The sequence below is a fragment of the Calidris pugnax genome, unplaced genomic scaffold (genome assembly GCF_001431845.1).
Source record: "Calidris pugnax isolate Ruff unplaced genomic scaffold, ASM143184v1 scaffold63, whole genome shotgun sequence".
In the NCBI taxonomy this organism is placed as follows: Eukaryota; Metazoa; Chordata; class Aves; order Charadriiformes; family Scolopacidae; genus Calidris; species Calidris pugnax.
Window position 1 is genome coordinate 4,380,640 of NW_015090852.1, and position 17,548 is coordinate 4,398,187.

General features: G+C 60.1%; 4 protein-coding genes across 6 annotated transcripts in view; 3 read left to right on the plus strand and 1 right to left on the minus strand.

The window, feature by feature from the left end:
* The window catches only part of FAM78B (family with sequence similarity 78 member B), a 3,495-nt gene extending 3,388 nt beyond the window's left edge, over nt 1-107 (minus strand). Inside the window, exon 1 of the mRNA XM_014943340.1 lies at nt 42-107. Within this exon, the coding sequence (XP_014798826.1) occupies nt 42-107 (66 nt within the window). The remainder of the gene's footprint in view (nt 1-41) is intronic.
* Nucleotides 108-138: 31 nt separating this feature from the next.
* PLPP6 (phospholipid phosphatase 6) lies at nt 139-3,613 on the plus strand. The gene is made up of 3 exons (XM_014943351.1): nt 139-169; nt 379-791; nt 2,736-3,613. Exons 2-3 carry the CDS (start codon nt 395-397, stop codon nt 3,104-3,106), a joined length of 768 nt encoding a protein of 255 aa, XP_014798837.1. The 5' UTR covers nt 139-169; nt 379-394; the 3' UTR covers nt 3,107-3,613.
* Nucleotides 3,614-5,477: 1,864 nt separating this feature from the next.
* Nucleotides 5,478-11,229, plus strand: LOC106888975 (dimethylaniline monooxygenase [N-oxide-forming] 5-like). Of its 3 annotated transcripts, none has more exons than XM_014943604.1 (9): nt 5,478-5,660; nt 6,995-7,152; nt 7,651-7,839; nt 7,922-8,084; nt 8,321-8,463; nt 8,859-9,058; nt 9,433-9,782; nt 10,142-10,214; nt 10,467-11,229. In XM_014943604.1, the coding sequence occupies exons 2-9, from the start codon at nt 7,021-7,023 to the stop codon at nt 10,810-10,812; spliced, it is 1,596 nt and encodes a 531-aa protein (XP_014799090.1). In that variant the 5' UTR covers nt 5,478-5,660; nt 6,995-7,020; the 3' UTR covers nt 10,813-11,229. The 3 variants fall into 3 exon arrangements, with proteins under 3 accessions (XP_014799090.1, XP_014799089.1, XP_014799091.1); XM_014943603.1 differs by lacking the exon at nt 5,478-5,660 and adding an exon at nt 6,547-6,713; XM_014943605.1 differs by lacking the exon at nt 5,478-5,660 and adding an exon at nt 6,547-6,702.
* Nucleotides 11,230-11,360: 131 nt separating this feature from the next.
* On the plus strand, nt 11,361-16,899 carry LOC106888974 (dimethylaniline monooxygenase [N-oxide-forming] 5-like). Its single transcript, XM_014943602.1, has 8 exons — nt 11,361-12,093; nt 13,226-13,414; nt 13,497-13,659; nt 14,665-14,807; nt 15,062-15,261; nt 15,352-15,701; nt 16,091-16,163; nt 16,240-16,899. Exons 1-8 carry the CDS (start codon nt 11,959-11,961, stop codon nt 16,595-16,597), a joined length of 1,611 nt encoding a protein of 536 aa, XP_014799088.1. The 5' UTR covers nt 11,361-11,958; the 3' UTR covers nt 16,598-16,899.
* Nucleotides 16,900-17,548: the final 649 nt, after the last annotated feature.

Genomic DNA, 17,548 nt, shown 5'->3' on the forward strand with positions numbered 1-17,548 from the left:
CTATCCCCGCCCCGGGGAGGGAGAGGGAGGGACGGGCGGACCTCCGCACCGCCAGGGGGCGCCGCAGCCCCGTCCGCCCTCCCCTCCCCGGGGCGTCCTGGCTCCATGGCAACCGGGCGCGTCACGGGGAGAGGCGGAAGAGGAAGCGGGGCCGCGCTGGGGCCGCCTGGTACCGGGGGGAGCCGCGGTGCGGGATTGTCCTTGGAGGGGGGGTCCCGGGGACACACTGGGGGGGGGCACGGTGCGGGGCTTGCAGGCGGCGGTGCCCATAGCGGGTTGCGGGGAGAAGCTAGGCCCGGGGTGGGAGGAGAGAGGGATGCGGGCTCCCGGGGTGGCGGTGCCAGAGCAGGCCCGGTGACCGGTCCCCGTCTCTCGCAGGCCGCCTCCTCTCGCCATGCCGAGCCCCCGCAGCAGCCGAGAGCGACGCACCGGCCGGCTGGAGTTCCTGTCCCTCGTCAGCCAGCGCAGCCCCGGCCCCCCGGACAGCCCCTCCCGCCGCAGGGAGTCGAGCAGCTCCGCGGCGGCGGCCCCGCTGCCCGAGGAGGACTGCATGAAGCTGAACCCCTCCTTCCTGGGCATCGCCCTCAGCTCCCTGCTCGCCATCGACCTCTGGGCCTCCAAGCGCCTGGGTGTCTGCGCCGGGGAGGGCTCGGCCTGGGGCAGCGCGCGGCCCCTCATGAAGGTCATCGAGGTTTCGGGGCACGGTATCCCCTGGCTGCTCGGCACCTTCTACGGGCTCTGCCAGAGCGACAGCTCAGCGGCCAGGGAGGTGCTGCTCAACCTGCTCTTCGGTGAGGCTGGGGGCTCACCACAGGGCTGGGGCGCAGGCAGGGGCTGGCTAGAGCTGAGGGGGGGAGGATGAGACCTGAAGGATGGGGTAGAGCTGAGGAAACCTGGGCCTGCTACAGCCCCGAGGGAGCCGGCTGATTTTGAATAACTAGGGTGCCTGGTTCCTGGGTGAGTAACCCTGCAGCTGGAAGGCGTGGTGGCATGGGTATGGCTCATCTGTCACAACTCCCAGCACACACTGCAACATTCCCGACAGATAAACTGCTCCTCCTGCAGTTGCACAAAACTTTCAGGGAGCTGAACTCTCTTTCAGTTCTTCAGCTTATCAGAAGAGCGCATTCCAGGTGCAGCTTCCTAGTGTTGGGACACCAGCCCTTTTCCCTGAAAAGCTGCTCTGGCACAGAGATGTCTGCACCCTTGGGCTCCTTGCAGGCAGCACCTGCGTGGATTGATCTGTATCAGCCAGTGAGGAAACTTGGTTTAAGGCTTGCATTTTGATTTTGTGTGGTGTAATATTCCCCCTCTAGCATCCTCTCTTATTAGGTATACCTGGATTCTTAATTTTTGCTCATTTAGAAACAAGTCGTTCCAGAGCAACAGACCTTTTCAGGTTCCTAGTTCTTACTCTTTTGTTAAGTTGCAAATAATTGGTATCTCAACAATCATTGAAATATCATTTGAAGTTTTCTTGGTGGGAAACATATGGTTTTGTGCAGCTTTTTCGTCTAGTAGCACATGGTTAAATTACAGTCTCACAGCAGAGCTGTGGGAAGAGACCTGGGGGCCTCCAACCTAATCTCTTCTCCGAGGAGGTCTGTCCCAGCACCAGGGCCATGTCCAGCCCTCAACGCTCTGGGCCAGAGCCACTGACCTCTCTCTGGGGTCCTGTTCCAGGGTTGCAGCACCCACGTGGGGAAGAAGTTCTCCCTGATGTCCAAGCTGAATCTTCCAAACCGTATAGAAAAAAAGCAGTTGAACTAGGTTTACATATGGGGAAAAAAAAAAATAAAAATTGTTCTTAAATGATTAACCAAAGGGAATGAACTGAAATGATTGAAAGATTTGGTGCCCAGAAATAAGCCTTAGGACAAGCAGAAACCAGTCCTTCACGCAAGACTTTCTTGGAAGAAGTAGCTGTGGCTCTTAGCACTGAGCTCAGGGATGGAGAAAGCATCCTCTGCCCTACACAAGAAGCTGTTCTTGCCCAATACTGACTGAAAGCTTCTCACAGGTGCTTTGCCTCTGACTTCTACTGCAACAGTCTTTAGCTCTCTGGGGGTAAGCCACCATTATTTAAATCATCCTTTATCAGCTTTTGAAAACCAAAGCATGGTTAACTTTCTGGCATTAGCCCTCTCAGCAGCAGGGAGAAGCCAGAGTGCAGGAGTCCTGGCAGCACCAAGGGAGCTCAGGGCCCCTCACCCTGAGTCCTGGTGGATGTGAGTTGATCATTCACAGGGTCTGTTTGACCTCTGGCCACAAGGGTAGCAACCCTGTCAGCACAGGCTGTCAGGGAGGGAGTTGTGGGGAATATTAACCCCTCTGTTGCCTTTAGATTAAGGGTCAATTTGAGCCCCGAGTCGTGGCAAGATCAGATTTTACACAGAAAGAAAAGCCCTTGGGTGCGAGCTGGGCCAAGTCCTGTTGCTGGCTGTGGCAGGCAGAGGGTCTGATACTGCCCAGGGGCTGCGTGCAGCCAGAGTGGAGACTGAAGATGTGCTCACGCTGGAGAAGGCCAGGCACTGGATGAGTCCCATGCTCTCCCTGCCCTGGCATTGTAGCCATGGGAAATACTGCCTTCTTTTAGCAGGTTTTGGTAGCCAAGTGCCATCTTCTTAGCTATTGGTTCTGCTTTGATTCTTGCCTGGTTTTCCATGAAGCAATAACAAAACCAAAAAAATAAAAAGCCACCCAAACCTTGCTCACTCCCTGTTACTGTCTCCTAGCGTTGGTGCTGGATCTCGTGCTGGTGGCGGTGGTGAAAGGGATCGTCAAGCGGCGGCGGCCCACCCACAACAAGATGGACATGTTCGTCACCATCTCAGTGGACAAGTACTCCTTTCCATCGGGCCATGCCACCAGAGCTGCCCTGGTCTGCCGCTTCGTTCTGCACCACCTGGTGCTCGCCGTCCCGCTGCGGGTCCTCGTGGTGCTCTGGGCTCTCATCGTCGGTGTTTCAAGGGTGATGCTGGGCAGGCACAACGTGACAGACGTGCTCTTCGGTTTGCTGCTGGGCTACGCGCTGTACAGCGTGGTGGAGTACTGCTGGCTGTCCCCGCTCAGCGCCCCTGCCCTCTTTGCACTCTGGAGCCATTGATGGCTGGGTCCCTCCTAAAGGAGGAGGCATGCGCCCGGTTTGCTAAGGGAGGGGATACTGGGACTTGGACTCACATCCTAGACCCCACCTATCCAGCCAAGATTTCAACACTAGCGGTGCTGCAGGCTCCTGGGCCCACTCTTAAGACGTTTGGTGCTGTCTCACCCTCGTGGTGGGCTGTCAAGGAGGGTGTGCACTGGCCAAGCAGCTGCACTGACTGTTCTCCCATGAAAAACCAGTCCCTGCAGAGCCCGGGGAGGGCTCGGCACATTCATCCGTCAGCTCACTGCTGATACTGTGAATCGGTGTGCCCTCGCTGGCCACCTGCTGCGTTAGTCCATGGTGTATGTGGTAGCTGTGGCTTTGCAGAAGTTCGTCTGTGTGCTGTAAATACATTGACCACATTGCTGTTGTGAGCATGCCCTGCACAGCCTGCTCCATAGTGTCTGTCTGGAGGGGACTCATTGGTGTCCGTCCTTGGGTTTATAAAGAGTTCTGCCTTCCTAAGGAGTGTGTCTCTTCCCTGTTGCTCTTGGCTTAAGCACCGTGCTGAGGCCAGATCTCAACCAACAAGGACATAAGCACCCGACTCCCAGTGCCATGGGGAAAGGATGGTGCAACTGAGGGTTTAGTCCATTCGTGCTATCTCCAAGAGAGGGGATAACCAGGGAAACCAGCAGCAGCCTGTTCCTGAAGCCCTTGTGCAAAGCTCCACAGCTCCTTTTCCCCCCTCCTCAGGATTTTTGGTCTCCCAGGGGATATAGTGCATTCACAGCAATTCCTGCCTGTCAGCACGTTACTGGTGCTGCTGACAGCACGCTGCAGAGCCAGCCCCTTCCCCAAAGCCCTGGCCAGCCATACACCCTCACCCAGGCTGCTGGGCAGCCCCAGGAGCTCAGCCTTACATACACCACTCGCAGCAAGAGGCCCTGGCTCTGCCAGCCACCACCACCACAGCTCCCTGTGCTCCGGGCAGGCTGGCTCTCCTACCTTAGCATTGTTGGTCCTTGTGGCAGCCTTTTTTCCTAGAGGACTGATTGTCCTTGGCAGGAGAAGACCGTGATAAGCCTCTGTAATGAGATGGGCCTGAGACTGAGCCAGACAAGCACAGGATCCACACCAAGAGGGACCATAGCCAAGAGGAGAGTGAAGGCTCTGGGCTGAGCTTAATAGTGCTCCGGGCATGTGGGTGGGGGTGATTGGGTCCAGGTGAAGCCATTAAGGTCTATTACTGCACTCGGAGCCCTGGAAATCATGAATAAAGCTGTATTAAAACCAGGCAGTGTTTGGTGAGTGCTGTTCCTCTGGCTGAAGTGTGCAGGAGCAGCCTGAGAACTGCTGGTACAACCATCCCATTTCTCTCTCTCACCCAATGTCACTTACACGGGGGTTGAAACAAAAGTGCTCGGCTTTTGGTTCCCCCAGAGCTGAGCCCTGACCCACCGGCACGGTGAGCCGGTGAAGCTACCAGCTGTGGGTTTGCACTCCAGAGATAAAAAAACATAATCCCCTGGGTTGCACCACATGCTGGGCAGCCGGCTGGGCCGGTCCAGCATCCGCACAGCAGCACCCAGCCACCCCAGGAGTCCTCCTGCCCCAAGGCAGAGCCAAGCTCTGTGGTGGCTGCGGGATCACAGCAGGCGGCATGCTCCAGTGTGGTCAGGGCTTGGGGTGATCTGGGGTTGCCAAAACATCTTAGCTCTACTTTTTTTGCCAAGCACGGGTTGCTTTTCATCCAAGCAGTTCTTACAGCCATCGGTGTCTTCCTCTCCAGGCCACGGAGGAGTACAGCAGCACCCTGTGCATTTGTGGCTTGTTCCCACATGCCAAAAGTTGCTCCTGGCTCACTTGCAGGACCCCCTGCGAGCTGCTTGGTGGCACCTACCATCACCAGTGCACAGCCCCACTGGGTCACAGGCTGCCCTGCCACCCTCTCACAGCTGCTCAGCTCTTCCCCACCTCCACCAGCGAGACCTTTGGTCTCCTCTTGTGCTTGTCACTTGTCACCGCTCCTCCAAGCATGGGTGCCAGCCCACTGATAGGAAGTGGGAGATGAGTGCTTTCTGCTCACCTTGTCCCACAGCACCTCTGCCCACTGCAAAAGACCAGAGCAGACATGTCTGCATTGTCCACCATGCTGTCTTGTCTGTCCTGGCTGCTCACTGGGCACAGAGGACCATGACTTTCCCACAGATATCAACAAGCTGGTCTTGGCCAAAATGTCATGGCTTGACCCTGGCACACTCCCGCTGTCCCCAGTGCCTGGTGGGGTAATTTAGCTGGACCATGAATCCAAGCAGAGTGGGGGCAAAGTCCAGGGCTGTGCAGCCTCTCGTAGCCACCAAGGCAGAAGGGCAAATTCAAAGGCAACCTGCACAGAGGTTTCATAGCACAGCGGTGGGGCTGAGAGCTGGGAGAAGTCCCCTGTACCTGTCGCCCTTGGGCAGCCCCTGCGGAGCTTGCAAAAGAGCCGGACGCCAGCTGAGAGCAGAGCAGGGAGGGTAGCGCTGCCAGTGCTGCCTCCTCGACATCCCCGTGCCGATCCCCCTGCCTGGTAAGAGATGCTTTCAGTGCTTTTTGACAGACAGGCACTGAGCGTGGGTTGGCAGCTCAGTGCTTCTGCCCTGGGCAGAGATCAGCCCTTGCCAACGGCGAGGGACAGAAAGAGCTTTATCACACTTATTGCAAACGTACTGTGACTTTTAGAAGGTTAAAACCATTTCAGCTGCAGAGCTTGGCCCCTCTGCAGCCCTGCTCAGCTCTGGGGTGAAGCTCCCCTAACACAGGAGAGCAAAGCTCTCCTGTAGCCCTCAGGGGCTGTGTGGCTGTGAGTGCACCCACAACCAGCAGTGTGCCTCTGAGCCACCTGGGCTTTGTCTCCTGCTGCCAGGGAGAACCTTTTCCTAACTGCTCCCACCACCCCAGCACCAGGGAGACCCTGGCAGCACGGTGCTCCTCACATCAGGGTCCTGCTGGTCCTGGAATTCCAATGGCCCAGGAGCGAGCCATGGCTATGGGGATGCTGTGCCGACATGCCCAGCCCAGGGGCATGGGGGACGTGGGCGATGCGATGCCGGGTGCCATCGGAGCAGCTGGAGCTGTGTGTGCCCCTGGGTATCAGGACGAACAGGGTTGGGCTGATCCTGTTAATCCCAGAGGTAAAAGTTCAGGGCAGTGTTTGTTTACCCAGCACAGACGCCATGGGGACCGGCTGCCTCTTTGCCTCTCCTGCAACCAACCCCACGTCCCCACAGTGTCCCCACACGGGGGTCCCCAACAGGGTGCCTGGGATGGCTCCTTACCCCGCCATCTGAGGCTGCAGCGAGAGCCGCTGCCAGAAAAGCTGGTGAGGTGGCCGGGAGCCAGCCAGGCGCTGGCTTCCTCTCCCGGGCTCCGTGGGAGGAGTGACGGAGGGGGAGGCCCCGCTTGCTGCCGCTACACACCATAATCCCAGGCCGTCCGCGTCCTGCGTCACGGCGTCGGGGCAACCCGGTAGAGACCACCGTGTGGCTGCCTGCTGCCACCGGCCCTTCCCGGGCTGCTGCTCCCGCAGCCACAGGTCGGCTGAGAGCCTCTCGACGGGCTGCCAGCACACAGTGAGTGCCAGGTCGGTGTGACAGACACCTCCCTGGGGAATGGAGAGGGCAAAGGGCAGGCGGAGGGGCTGTCACCCACCCGGGAGGGAGATATCGGTACCCGAGGTGGGGCACAGCACCCTGGTGTGCCTCCATCACCAGGATTTGGCGTGGGCAGGGAGATTTCTAGGCACTGGGTGGTATTGCTCCCCATGGTGTCCAGAAGCCACACCGCAGCAGTGCAAAACCCCAGCACTGGCCAAAATTTTGCAGAGCTGCCCCCCTCAGCCCTGCTCTCTGGCATTGTCCCCAGGCGAAGACCCAGCGGTGGAGGGCAGCATGGCGAAGAGGGTGGCCATCATTGGAGGAGGGAGCAGTGGGCTGTGCGCCATCAAAGCCTGCCTGCAAGAGGGGCTGGAGCCCGTCTGCTTCGAGAGGACCGGGGACATCGGAGGGCTCTGGAGGTTTGAGGTAATCCCTGACAGCCACGTGTCCTGCTGGGGGTCAGCACCGTGGTAGCTGTGGTGGCTAGTAGGGTGGCATGTAATGGCTAGTAGCCCACCATGTCAGGATCCTGGGGGAGAGGCTGAGATGAAGGGCTCCACACAAAGAGCCACCAAATCAGCCCCAGCCATCCCTCCCCATCACTGCCCCTGTGCCAGCGCTGAGCCGTGCCCTGCTCCTGCAGGAACACCCCAAGAAGGGCTGTGCCAGCATCTACCTCTCTGTCACCACAAGACCCCACAACCCGCTGTCATCACTGCATGGCCACTGCCAACCCAGAGATTCCTCTCCCCTGTCTCATGTGGTGGGCACTCGCAACTGTGGGAGGGTGCTGGGCGCAGAGATGGGTGCCACGAACACCCGTGGCTTAATCCTGCACCCACAAGCACGGCGAGGCACCAGGCAGGGCAGGCAGGCAGCCCTGATGTCCCTGTGCCAGCACCAACCTGTGCCCCGCTCCCGCAGGAGCACCCCGAGGAGGGTCGCGCCAGCATCTACCGCTCCGTCATCATCAACACCTCCAAGGAGATGATGTGCTTCAGCGACTTCCCCATCCCCGAGGACTTCCCCAACTACATGCACAACTCCAAGATCATGGAGTATTTCCGCATGTACGCCCGGCGCTTCGACCTGCTCCGCCACATCCGCTTCAGGGTGAGAGCCGGGGGGTGCCGGGGGGTGGGGGCAGCGGGGCTGGGGGTGCAGGGAGCCTGACACCCACTCCCCCCACATCCAGACCAGTGTCTGCCGTGTGACCAAGCGCCCCGACTTCGCCACCACGGGCCAGTGGGAGGTGGTGACGGAGAGCGAGGGGAAGCAGGAGTCAGCTGTCTTCGACGCCGTGCTGGTGTGCACCGGGCACCACACCGAGGCACATCTCCCGCTGAGCACCTTCCCAGGTACCATCTTGGTGCAAGGAGAGACCCCAGAGAGATTGTCCATGGAAACTCCTGTTCTCTCTGCTGTTCTTCCTCCCAGCCTCAGCATTCCCCTGCTTTGTTTTGACTCAGGGAGTGCTCCCACTCTCCACAGGAGGGGTCTGGTTGAGCCAGGGAGTGTTCCCACTTCAGTTTTTGGGGAGGTGACCCTCCAGCCTGGCATTAGGAAGCCAAACATCCCTCCTCCCCACCTGCAGGCATCGAGAAGTTCAAGGGCCGCTACCTCCACAGCCGAGACTACAAAGATCCCCGAGATTTCACTGACAAGAGGGTCGTTGTCATTGGGATTGGGAATTCAGGGTCAGACCTGTCTGTGGAGATCAGTCACACAGCCAAGCAGGTGAGCAGTGGGAGCAGGGTCCCAGCGGGCAGGGAAGCCTCCCATGGGGACACTGCTGGCTCCACAAGGACACCAGAACCAAGGTGCTGGCGCAGCCACCACTCTATCCCAGCACTCGCTGCATTTCACAGCACCAGTACCCAGCAATCCCAGCTGCCAAGCAGCAGTGGCAGCCAAGACTCAATTCCATATGGATACCCTGATTTCCATCCCCAAGCCCCCGGCTGGAGCTGCCCCTGCAGCTATTCCCTACCTCTCCCTGCCAGGTGCTCACCATGGCACCCTCTGCCCTCTGGGTCTTTGCCCAGCACCCGGGCAGCATGAAGAGGCATGATCCTGGGAGCCCCCCAGAACTGCCACAGCCTTTAAGAGATGATGCTTCTTTCCTCGGCCAGGTCTTCCTTAGTACCCGCCGGGGTGCGTGGGTCTTCAACCGTGTTGGAGATCAGGGCTACCCCGTCGACATTGTCCTCACCACCCGCATGAAGGAGTTATTGAAGAGGGTGCTGAGCCCATCCATGGTGAGCAACTTCGCAGAAAAGCAGCTGAACGCGAGGTTTGACCACTCACACTACGGCCTGAAGCCAAAGCACAGGTGCCAGCAAAAGCTCCCCCTGCCCAGGAGGGACCCCCCCCAGGTCTCCTCATTCCAGCCCTGCTCGGCCATTTCCATGCTCCCTGTGCCCAGGCTGGGGCTGAGGCATCAGCCCTGGAAACCCAGTAAATAGCTGTGGTGTGCCCAGTGAATGCTCAAGGGAGCCACCACTGCCCCTTCTGGGGACCCTTGGTGGCACTAGTGCAGTAGCAGCTGCCAAGCATCCCTGAGGACAAGGCTTGTTGGTGATAAGCATCCTCGGGGCTGAGCACTCCTGGGAATGAGCATCCTCGGAGCAGGGAGCAGTGGCTGAAGCAGGACATGGAGCAGAGACACCCCACCCCAGCACTCTGATGGCTCCTTGTACCTTCCAGGATCCTTGACCAGCACCCGACTGTCAACGATGATCTGCCCAACCGCATCATTTCGGGCAGGGTGCTGGTGAAGCCGAATGTCCAGGAGTTCACGGAGACGTCTGCCATCTTTGAAGATGGCACTAGAGAAGACATCGACATCGTGGTCTTCGCTACAGGATACAGTTTCTCCTTCCCCTTCCTTGAGGGCTGTGTGAAGGTGGTGGAGAACCAGATTCCGCTTTACAAATTCATGTTTCCCCCTCACCTGGAGAAGCCAACACTGGCTTTCATTGGCCTCATCCAGCCCCTGGGTGCCATCATGCCCATCTCTGAGCTCCAGTGTCGCTGGGCCACCCGTGTCTTCAAGGGTAAGTGAGGTAAACCCCCCCACCATGGTTACAGGCAAGGCTGCACCCCCAGAGCCAGGGCAGATGGTGCCCAGCTGTGTTTGGGAAGCAGCAGCCAGCCGAGCCATCCTGGTTGTGGGTGATGACATGGCCATCTTGCAGCCATGGTGGTGAGCCAGGATATTTTCTGAGCAGCGCAGGGACATCCATACATTGAGCCCCACAGGCTGCTCTTTCCCATCTCGAGGAGCTTGTACATGCCTCAGGTGCCAGACTGCCCACCGTGGTGGTGCTAGCAGGGGCACAGGCAAGGGCAGCACGGCAGTGCCACTGTTGCCAGTGGGGTGCAGCACCCCCATGCTGTGGCTCATTCTCCCTAGGGCTAAACAAGCTGCCCCCACGGCACGACATGGAAGCCGACATCGAGCAGAAGAGAGAAGCAATGGCAAAGCGGTAAGATACCGGCCCCTCCCTGGGAAGAGGGAAGGGGATGGTTTGGGCATGGCTGCTTGTGGGCACCCGCCCTGTCCTCTGGCTGCATCCTGGCACATTTGGCTGTGCCAACAGACAGCAGGGATGTGCTCAACCACACCATCTCCACCCCGATGATCCTTCCTGATGGCAATCCATTCAATGCCACCTTACCGGTGCTTGGGGCATCTGCCACCTCCGCCACCAGCACCCACCTGCCCTCCTCACCCACAGGTACGTGAAGAGCCAGCGGCACACCATCCAGGTGGATTACATTCCCTACATGGACGAGCTCGCCTGCCAGGTGGGGGTCAAGCCCAACCTGCTCGCCCTCTTCCTCACCGACCCCAAGCTGGCGCTGGAGGTGGTCTTTGGGCCCTGCACGCCATACCAGTACCGCCTACATGGCCCGGGAGAGTGGGCAGGCGCCAGGGAGGCCATCCTCACCCAGCGGCAGCGCATCATCAAGCCTCTGCAGACACGGCACGTGGAGGAGCACCCCTCAGACCCCGCCGTGCCCCTCATCTTCAAGCTGGTCGGGGCCGTGGCCGTCCTCGCCGTCGTTTTTGCTTACTTCTAGGTGCCCTACAAACGCGGGAAGGGAGGCTTTGTGATGTGCCAGGGGATCTGGCTGGCCACCCCTTGCTCTGCGGCAGCCTGTGCGCCCCAGTGCTGGCAGGAGCCCTCCTCCTGCCTGTCATGGCCCCACTGTGGACACACCGTTGAGCTCGGGAGGCACAGACCCTCCCAGCTGCCAAAATAACACTTTGTTGCCCGCTCTGTGACTCCTGCCAGGGAGCCACCGCTGGGAACAGAGGAAGAAACCTGCTCATGCGCAAGGTGAAATCCATTCCCCCTCAGCCAGTGCTTTTAACCCAGCAGGGACGCGCCAGGCTTTTCAGCCACCTATAACCCAGCCGTGCCACCACTGGCACCCTCACACACGCGAGCTAAGCAGCACAGCAGACTTTCTAACTCCATAAACGTGTTAACCAGAGCCAGGCGTCCGTCCCGTTACTGACACGGCGCAGTGCCGGGGGTGGGGGGGGAGGCACACGGGTTTGTGGAGGACCTGGTGCCAGCAGCACAGCTCCAGCTCCACGCCAGCCACGCACACACACACACACACACACACATGTGTACGGCAGTGTACCCACAGCAACAGCCGCGCCCAGGGTGTGCACCACCGGGGCAGGTTACGGTGGTCACAGCGCCGTGGCTCAGTGCCACTCTCACCACACGCACACAGCCCCTTTGGAGAACAGCAAGTGGGTTGGGGACCCGGAGCGGTGACGGTGGGTCCTGGCCACCTCATGCTGACCATGAATGCCCTGAGCAGCTCCCCGTTTTTGTTTTCTACACTGCAACCTGCCAAAATCTGGAGCGTGGCCACGTCTCAGCCCCCACGCCCAGGAAGTCCTGTGGAGCATCAGCGTCGTTAAGCGCTTACAGAACTTAATGAGCCCTTTGCGGAGGGCAGGCGTGGGCAGGAGGTGTGGCTCGGCGGCGGTGGGAACCTGTAGATCATGTCTGGAAGAAAGGCATCTTGTGACACCCCAGCTGACCTCAGTCGCCCACGGGAAGCACAGGGACGGCCATCCCCAGCCGAGAGGCACCGTGCGTCCCCCTGGTGTGACCCACCAGACTCCGTGCCCCCTTCCCCTGAGCGTGTTTCGCCCCTGGCTGAGGCTTCTCCAGCATCTCTGCCACCACCGCACCACGGGACATGGCTGCCAAGAAAGTAGCTATCATCGGGGCCGGTGCCTCTGGCCTGTGTGCTCTGAAATGCTGCCTGGATGAGGGGCTGGTACCCACCTGCTTCGAGAGGAGCGGGGACATCGGGGGGCTCTGGCGCTTCGAGGTAAGCCCTGTTCCGTGCCAGCCTGCCCTGCGGCAGCAGCACAGACGGGATTTGGATCAGTCGTTGACAGCTAGTGAAGCACCACTCCCCTGCTTTGCATGCATCCAAGGAAAACCACAGGAAAGAAAAACTGCTGTGGCAGCGGGAGGTTCCCGTGGTGCCAGCCACGTGGGACTCATCTTCCTACCAGCAGCAGGATGGACCCTCCCCAAGGACCTCACCCCAGGGCTCTCTCCCCCAGCTCAGCCTTCCCCCTTCCCATCTCTCTTTTCCCGTTCTCATCCATCCCTTCCCTTGCCGCTTTGCTCGTGGTCTCCTCCAGCCCTTTCCTAGCCATCCTGGTCCCATCTGACCCCACTAACTGTCCCAGTCCCATCCTGCCCAGCTCTTCCCTGGAAGTCCCAGTTGGTTCTCTCCCTGCTTCTGTGCCGCTCGCCCACGTAGAGGCATCAAGTGCTGCCTCGTCTGTACCTTGACTTTCCCTGCCTTGAGGGAAGCTCCAGAGCTCATTTCTGCCCCCACCTAATGAAGCTGCTGACTTTTCTCCCAGGAACTACCAAGAAGACAAGCCTTCCCACCATGCCCTGACAGGCGGGTGGGAGAGCCCACGGGGAGGCACCGCACCACACCAGCGTAGGGTTTGGGGTGGCTCAGTTAGTCTGCTGGTGCTGCCCATGGTGGGTCAGAAAGGGGGCTGGTGGAGCAGGGCCAGGGCAGCAGTGCCCGGCTGCTGGGGCAGAGACCTGGCGAGCAGAAGCAGCCACTCAGCTGGAAGCACCAGAGCTGGCTCAGCAGCTGGCAAGACCTGATGTGGCAACTGGGGCAATGGCATCACGGGCAGCTTTGGGAACACGCTGCCTCATCGAGGCCAGGGGTGGGAGCAGGGAAACTGAGGCACAAGACCCCACAACCCGCTGTCATCACTGCATGGCCACTGCCAACCCAGAGCTTCCTCTCCCCTGTTTTGTGCGGTGGGCACTCGCAACTGTGGGAGGGTGCTGGGCACAGAGATGGGTGCCACGAACACCCATGGCTTAATCCCGCACCCACAAGCACGGCGAGGCACCAGGCAGGGCGGGCAGGCAGCCCTGATGTCCCTGTGACAGCACCAACCTGTGCCCCGCTCCTGCAGGAGCACCCCGAGGAGGGTCGCGCCAGCATCTACCGCTCCGTCATCATCAACACCTCCAAGGAGATGATGTGCTTCAGCGACTTCCCCATCCCCGAGGACTTCCCCAACTACATGCACAACTCCAAGATCATGGAGTATTTCCGCATGTACGCCCGGCGCTTCGACCTGCTCCGCCACATCCGCTTCAGGGTGAGAGCCGGGGGGTGCCGGGGGGTGGGGGCAGCGGGGCTGGGGGTGCAGGGAGCCTGACACCCACTCCCCCCACATCCAGACCAGTGTCTGCCGTGTGACCAAGCGCCCCGACTTCGCCACCACGGGCCAGTGGGAGGTGGTGACGGAGAGCGAGGGGAAGCAGGAGTCAGCTGTCTTCGACGCCGTGCTGGTGTGCACCGGGCACCACACCGAGGCACATCTCCCGCTGAGCACCTTCCCAGGTACTGCCCTGCGAGCTGCTTGCTTAGTCCCTGACACATCTGGGACCACCCTCCTCTCCAGCTTAGCCCCCACCCCACTCTGGCTGTTGCCAAAAATGCCTCCACAGGTTAATGGACCAGGTGGGATTGCATGAGCCTGCTGCTATCCTGCCCACCTTGGTGGTCTGTCCTTGGTGGTTCTTGCTGTGATGGCACATCAGCACCTGACCAAAGTGCCCTGCTGGCAGCTGCCACCACTTCCAGCTCACCTCCCCCATGAGAGAGAGGCTCCCCAAACTGCTGGCCACACACCCACTGGGCTCTCTGGCTTCCCAGCAAGGCTTGAATGCTTGGCGCTGTTGGTGGCCTTTTCTGGGCAAAAACGCCTGGAGGGCTTTCAGCTGTGGAGACCCTCTTTGGCTGGGGAACAGGCTGGAACACAGTCACCAGAGTCTGGTGGGATAACACAGACCCTGGCTGCTCCTCTGCCACCAATGCTTGGCACCAGGCAAGAACTGAAGGATGATTTTGGGATGGGGGCATGGAGGTCTCCAGTCCAAGCACTGTGCCAAGTCAGGCCAGCCCCAAAGCCAGAGCAGGACATTCAGGGCCACACTGAGCATCTCCCAGGTTGGAGATGCCACCGCCTCTCTCTCTGGGCACCATCCCAGGGCTGCATCACTCCCATTGGTCATGCTGGTCCCAGCATCTTCCCAAAACACACCGCCAATGCCAGGCAGAAACTGAAGGAAGATTTTGGGATGGGGGCATGGAGGTCTCCAGTCCAAGCACTGTGCCAAGTCAGGCCAGCCCCAAAGCCAGAGCAGGACATTCAGGGCCACACTGAGCATCTCCCAGGTTGGAGATGCCACCGCCTCTCTCTCTGGGCACCATCCCAGGGCTGCATCACTCCCATTGGTCATGCTGGTCCCAGCATCTTCCCAAAACACACCACCAGTCTGAGCAGCGGGACAACCATCCCCTGCCCCACATCCCTACCCAACATGGCTTCCCTCTCTCTTCCAGGGCTGGAAAAGTTTGAGGGCTGGTACCTGCATAGCCGGGACTACAAGAGCCCACAATCCTTTTTGGGGAAGCGGGTGGTTGTGGTCGGCACTGGAAATTCCGGCATCGACATCGCGGTGGAGCTGAGCCACGCAGCCAAGCAGGTGCGCTGGGAGAGCCCCCAGGGATGGGGTGCTGATTTTTCAGACCCTGGAGGACACCAAGCATCTCCCCCCCCACCATCCCATGGGCTCCCCTCCTTCCAGGACCCAGCCACCAGCACCCTGTCCCCTCTTGATGGGGACGGCTACTGTGGTCCAGCATCTGTGCCAGCATCACTGTCCGACGAGCAAAGCAGGGGCCCAGCCTGGTCACGAGGATGCTGCCACACCACCATATCCCCTCTCCTTCCTCCCAGGTCTTCCTCAGCACCAAGCGTGGGACCTGGGTGATGCACCGGGTGGCAGACGGGGGGTACCCCTTTGACTTCACCTACATCAGCCGCTTCATACAGCTCCTCCTGAGCCTGCTGCCTCACACCACCACCAGCTTTTTCATGGAGAGGAAGCTGAACGCCCGTTTTGACCATGCACTTTATGGCCTCCTGCCCCAGCATCGGTGAGCACCCTGGCAGCACCCTGGGGACCTGCCCCAGCACTGCTGGTCCCACTGCCTGGGCCCCTCACAAGGTCTATATTTGCCTTCCAGGATCTTTGACCAGCACCCGACTATCAATGATGATCTGCCCAACCGCATCATCTCAGGGAGGGTGAAGGTGAAGCCAAACATCCAGGAGTTCACAGAGACGTCTGCCATCTTCGAAGATGGCACTAGGGAAGACATTGACGCTGTGGTCTTCGCCACAGGATACAGCTTCTCCTTCCCCTTCCTTGAGGGCTGTGTGAAGGTGGTGGAGAACCAGATTCCGCTTTACAAATTCATGTTTCCCCCTGACCTGCAGAAACCAACACTGGCTTTCATCGGCCTCGTCCAGCCCCTGGGTGCCATCATGCCCATCTCTGAGCTCCAGTGTCGCTGGGCCACCCGTGTCTTCAAGAGTAAGTGAGGCAGAGTGGGGGAACACAGCCAGGCTCCCTTGACCATGGCAAGGCTGAGTCATTCAACTGGCAGCATCCCCTTGCACACTGCCTCCCTCCATCCGCCTTTGTTGACTTCCTTTTGCTTATTCATAGGGACAAACCCCATCATTGCATTTTGCAATGAGCCTCATGCTCATCTTCTCTTGCACAGGCTGCTAACAGGTCCTGTTGCCTGCAAAGCACCTTCTTCCTCTCCTTTCCTGCCACTACTTTCTTTGCCTGTTCTTCCTGCTTTGCTCCTGTCATGGTGGCACGTCCTCAAAGCCTCAAAGACTTTTGTGTGCAGAGCCAGCCAGACCATAGTGGGAGCACAGACTTCGCTCCAGCCATGGCCTCTTCTTCCCCAGGGCTGCAGGAGCTGCCACCATCCACCAACATGCTGGCTGAAATCACACAAACCAAGGAGAAAATGGCTGAGCGGTAAGGACCCTGCAGAGGCATCGCCCCTGACACTGTTACCTCCATGGCCCATGTGCCAAGCCCTCCTCACCCACAGGTACGTGAAGAGCCAGCGGCACACCATCCAGGTGGATTACATTCCCTACATGGACGAGCTCGCCTGCCAGGTGGGGGTCAAGCCCAACCTGCTCGTCCTCTTCCTCACCGACCCCAAGCTGGCACTGGAGGTGGTCTTTGGGCCCTGCACGCCATACCAGTACCGCCTGCGTGGCCCGGGCAAGTGGGCAGGAGCCAGGGAGGCCATCCTCACCCAGCGGCAGCGTGTCGTCAGGCCCCTGCGAACAAGAGCCAGGGACCGCCCTAGCCATGCCAGCAGCGTGCCCCACATCTTCAAGGTCTTCTTCAGCATTGGTTTGATTGTGGCCACCCTTGTCTATGTCTCACTCTCTCCTTAACCCAAAATGAAGGTTCGCCAGCGGGTCCTGCTGGCAACCTTCTTCCTTTCCTTTGGGCTTGGGTATTTCTGTAGTCTCCTGCTAGGTCTGCTGCCAGGTCAGGAGGCTCGGAGGGAGCTGGTTCCTTGAAGATGCAGCCTGGTCTGTCTCACCTTCCAGGGCCACAGAAGGTCTTGTTGGGAGCTGCTCTGAGGACAGGGATCACTCCCTGTTTCCCTAAATCCTGGCCCAGGGGCTCCACAAGCTCTACCCATGGGTTAGACTGGCGCAGAGGCAGTGGGGAAAACATGAACTTGCCCAGTCAGGGCACTTCAGGAAAAGGTCAATAAAGCTTGTCCCCATGCTGAGGGGACCAGGGACTGCGTGGGCTGTCTCAGTCTCCAGCTCCAGCGTCCCTCTGAGGCTGCTGCCCTGACCACGCAGAGCCTGGCCAGCCCACGGGCGGCACCCTGGTCACTTTCACCCCACGGCCGGCCTGCTCCCTGTCTCCCCAGCCAGCCCACCTCACGGCCCACCCGCGGCCTGGCACCCCGGCCCCACAGCCGCTCCGGACCCCCTTCCTCGGCACCTCGGCCCCACGGCCGCTCCGGACCCCCCCTCCTCGGCAGCCCAGCCCCACAGCCGCTCCGGACCCCCTTCCTCGGCACCTCGGCCCCACGGCCGCTCCGGACCCCCTTCCCTTCCACCCCTGGGGCTCCACCCCTGGGCCCCTGCCCTCAACCGACATGGCGGGTGAAGCCGCGCGGCCTCCAGCCCTGCCAGGCCGGGCCGCCCTTAACGACAATAGGCGAAGCCGCCCTCAAAAAACATGGCGGCTGCCGGGGCAGCGGGGAAGCGGGTCCGCGGGAGGGGGCGCGGCCATAGAGCGGCGGGCGGGGGCGGGCCAGAGCGCCCCGCAGAGGCTGGCGGTGGCGGCGGGGGGTGTCGCCATTTTGGACGGAGGCGGAGAGC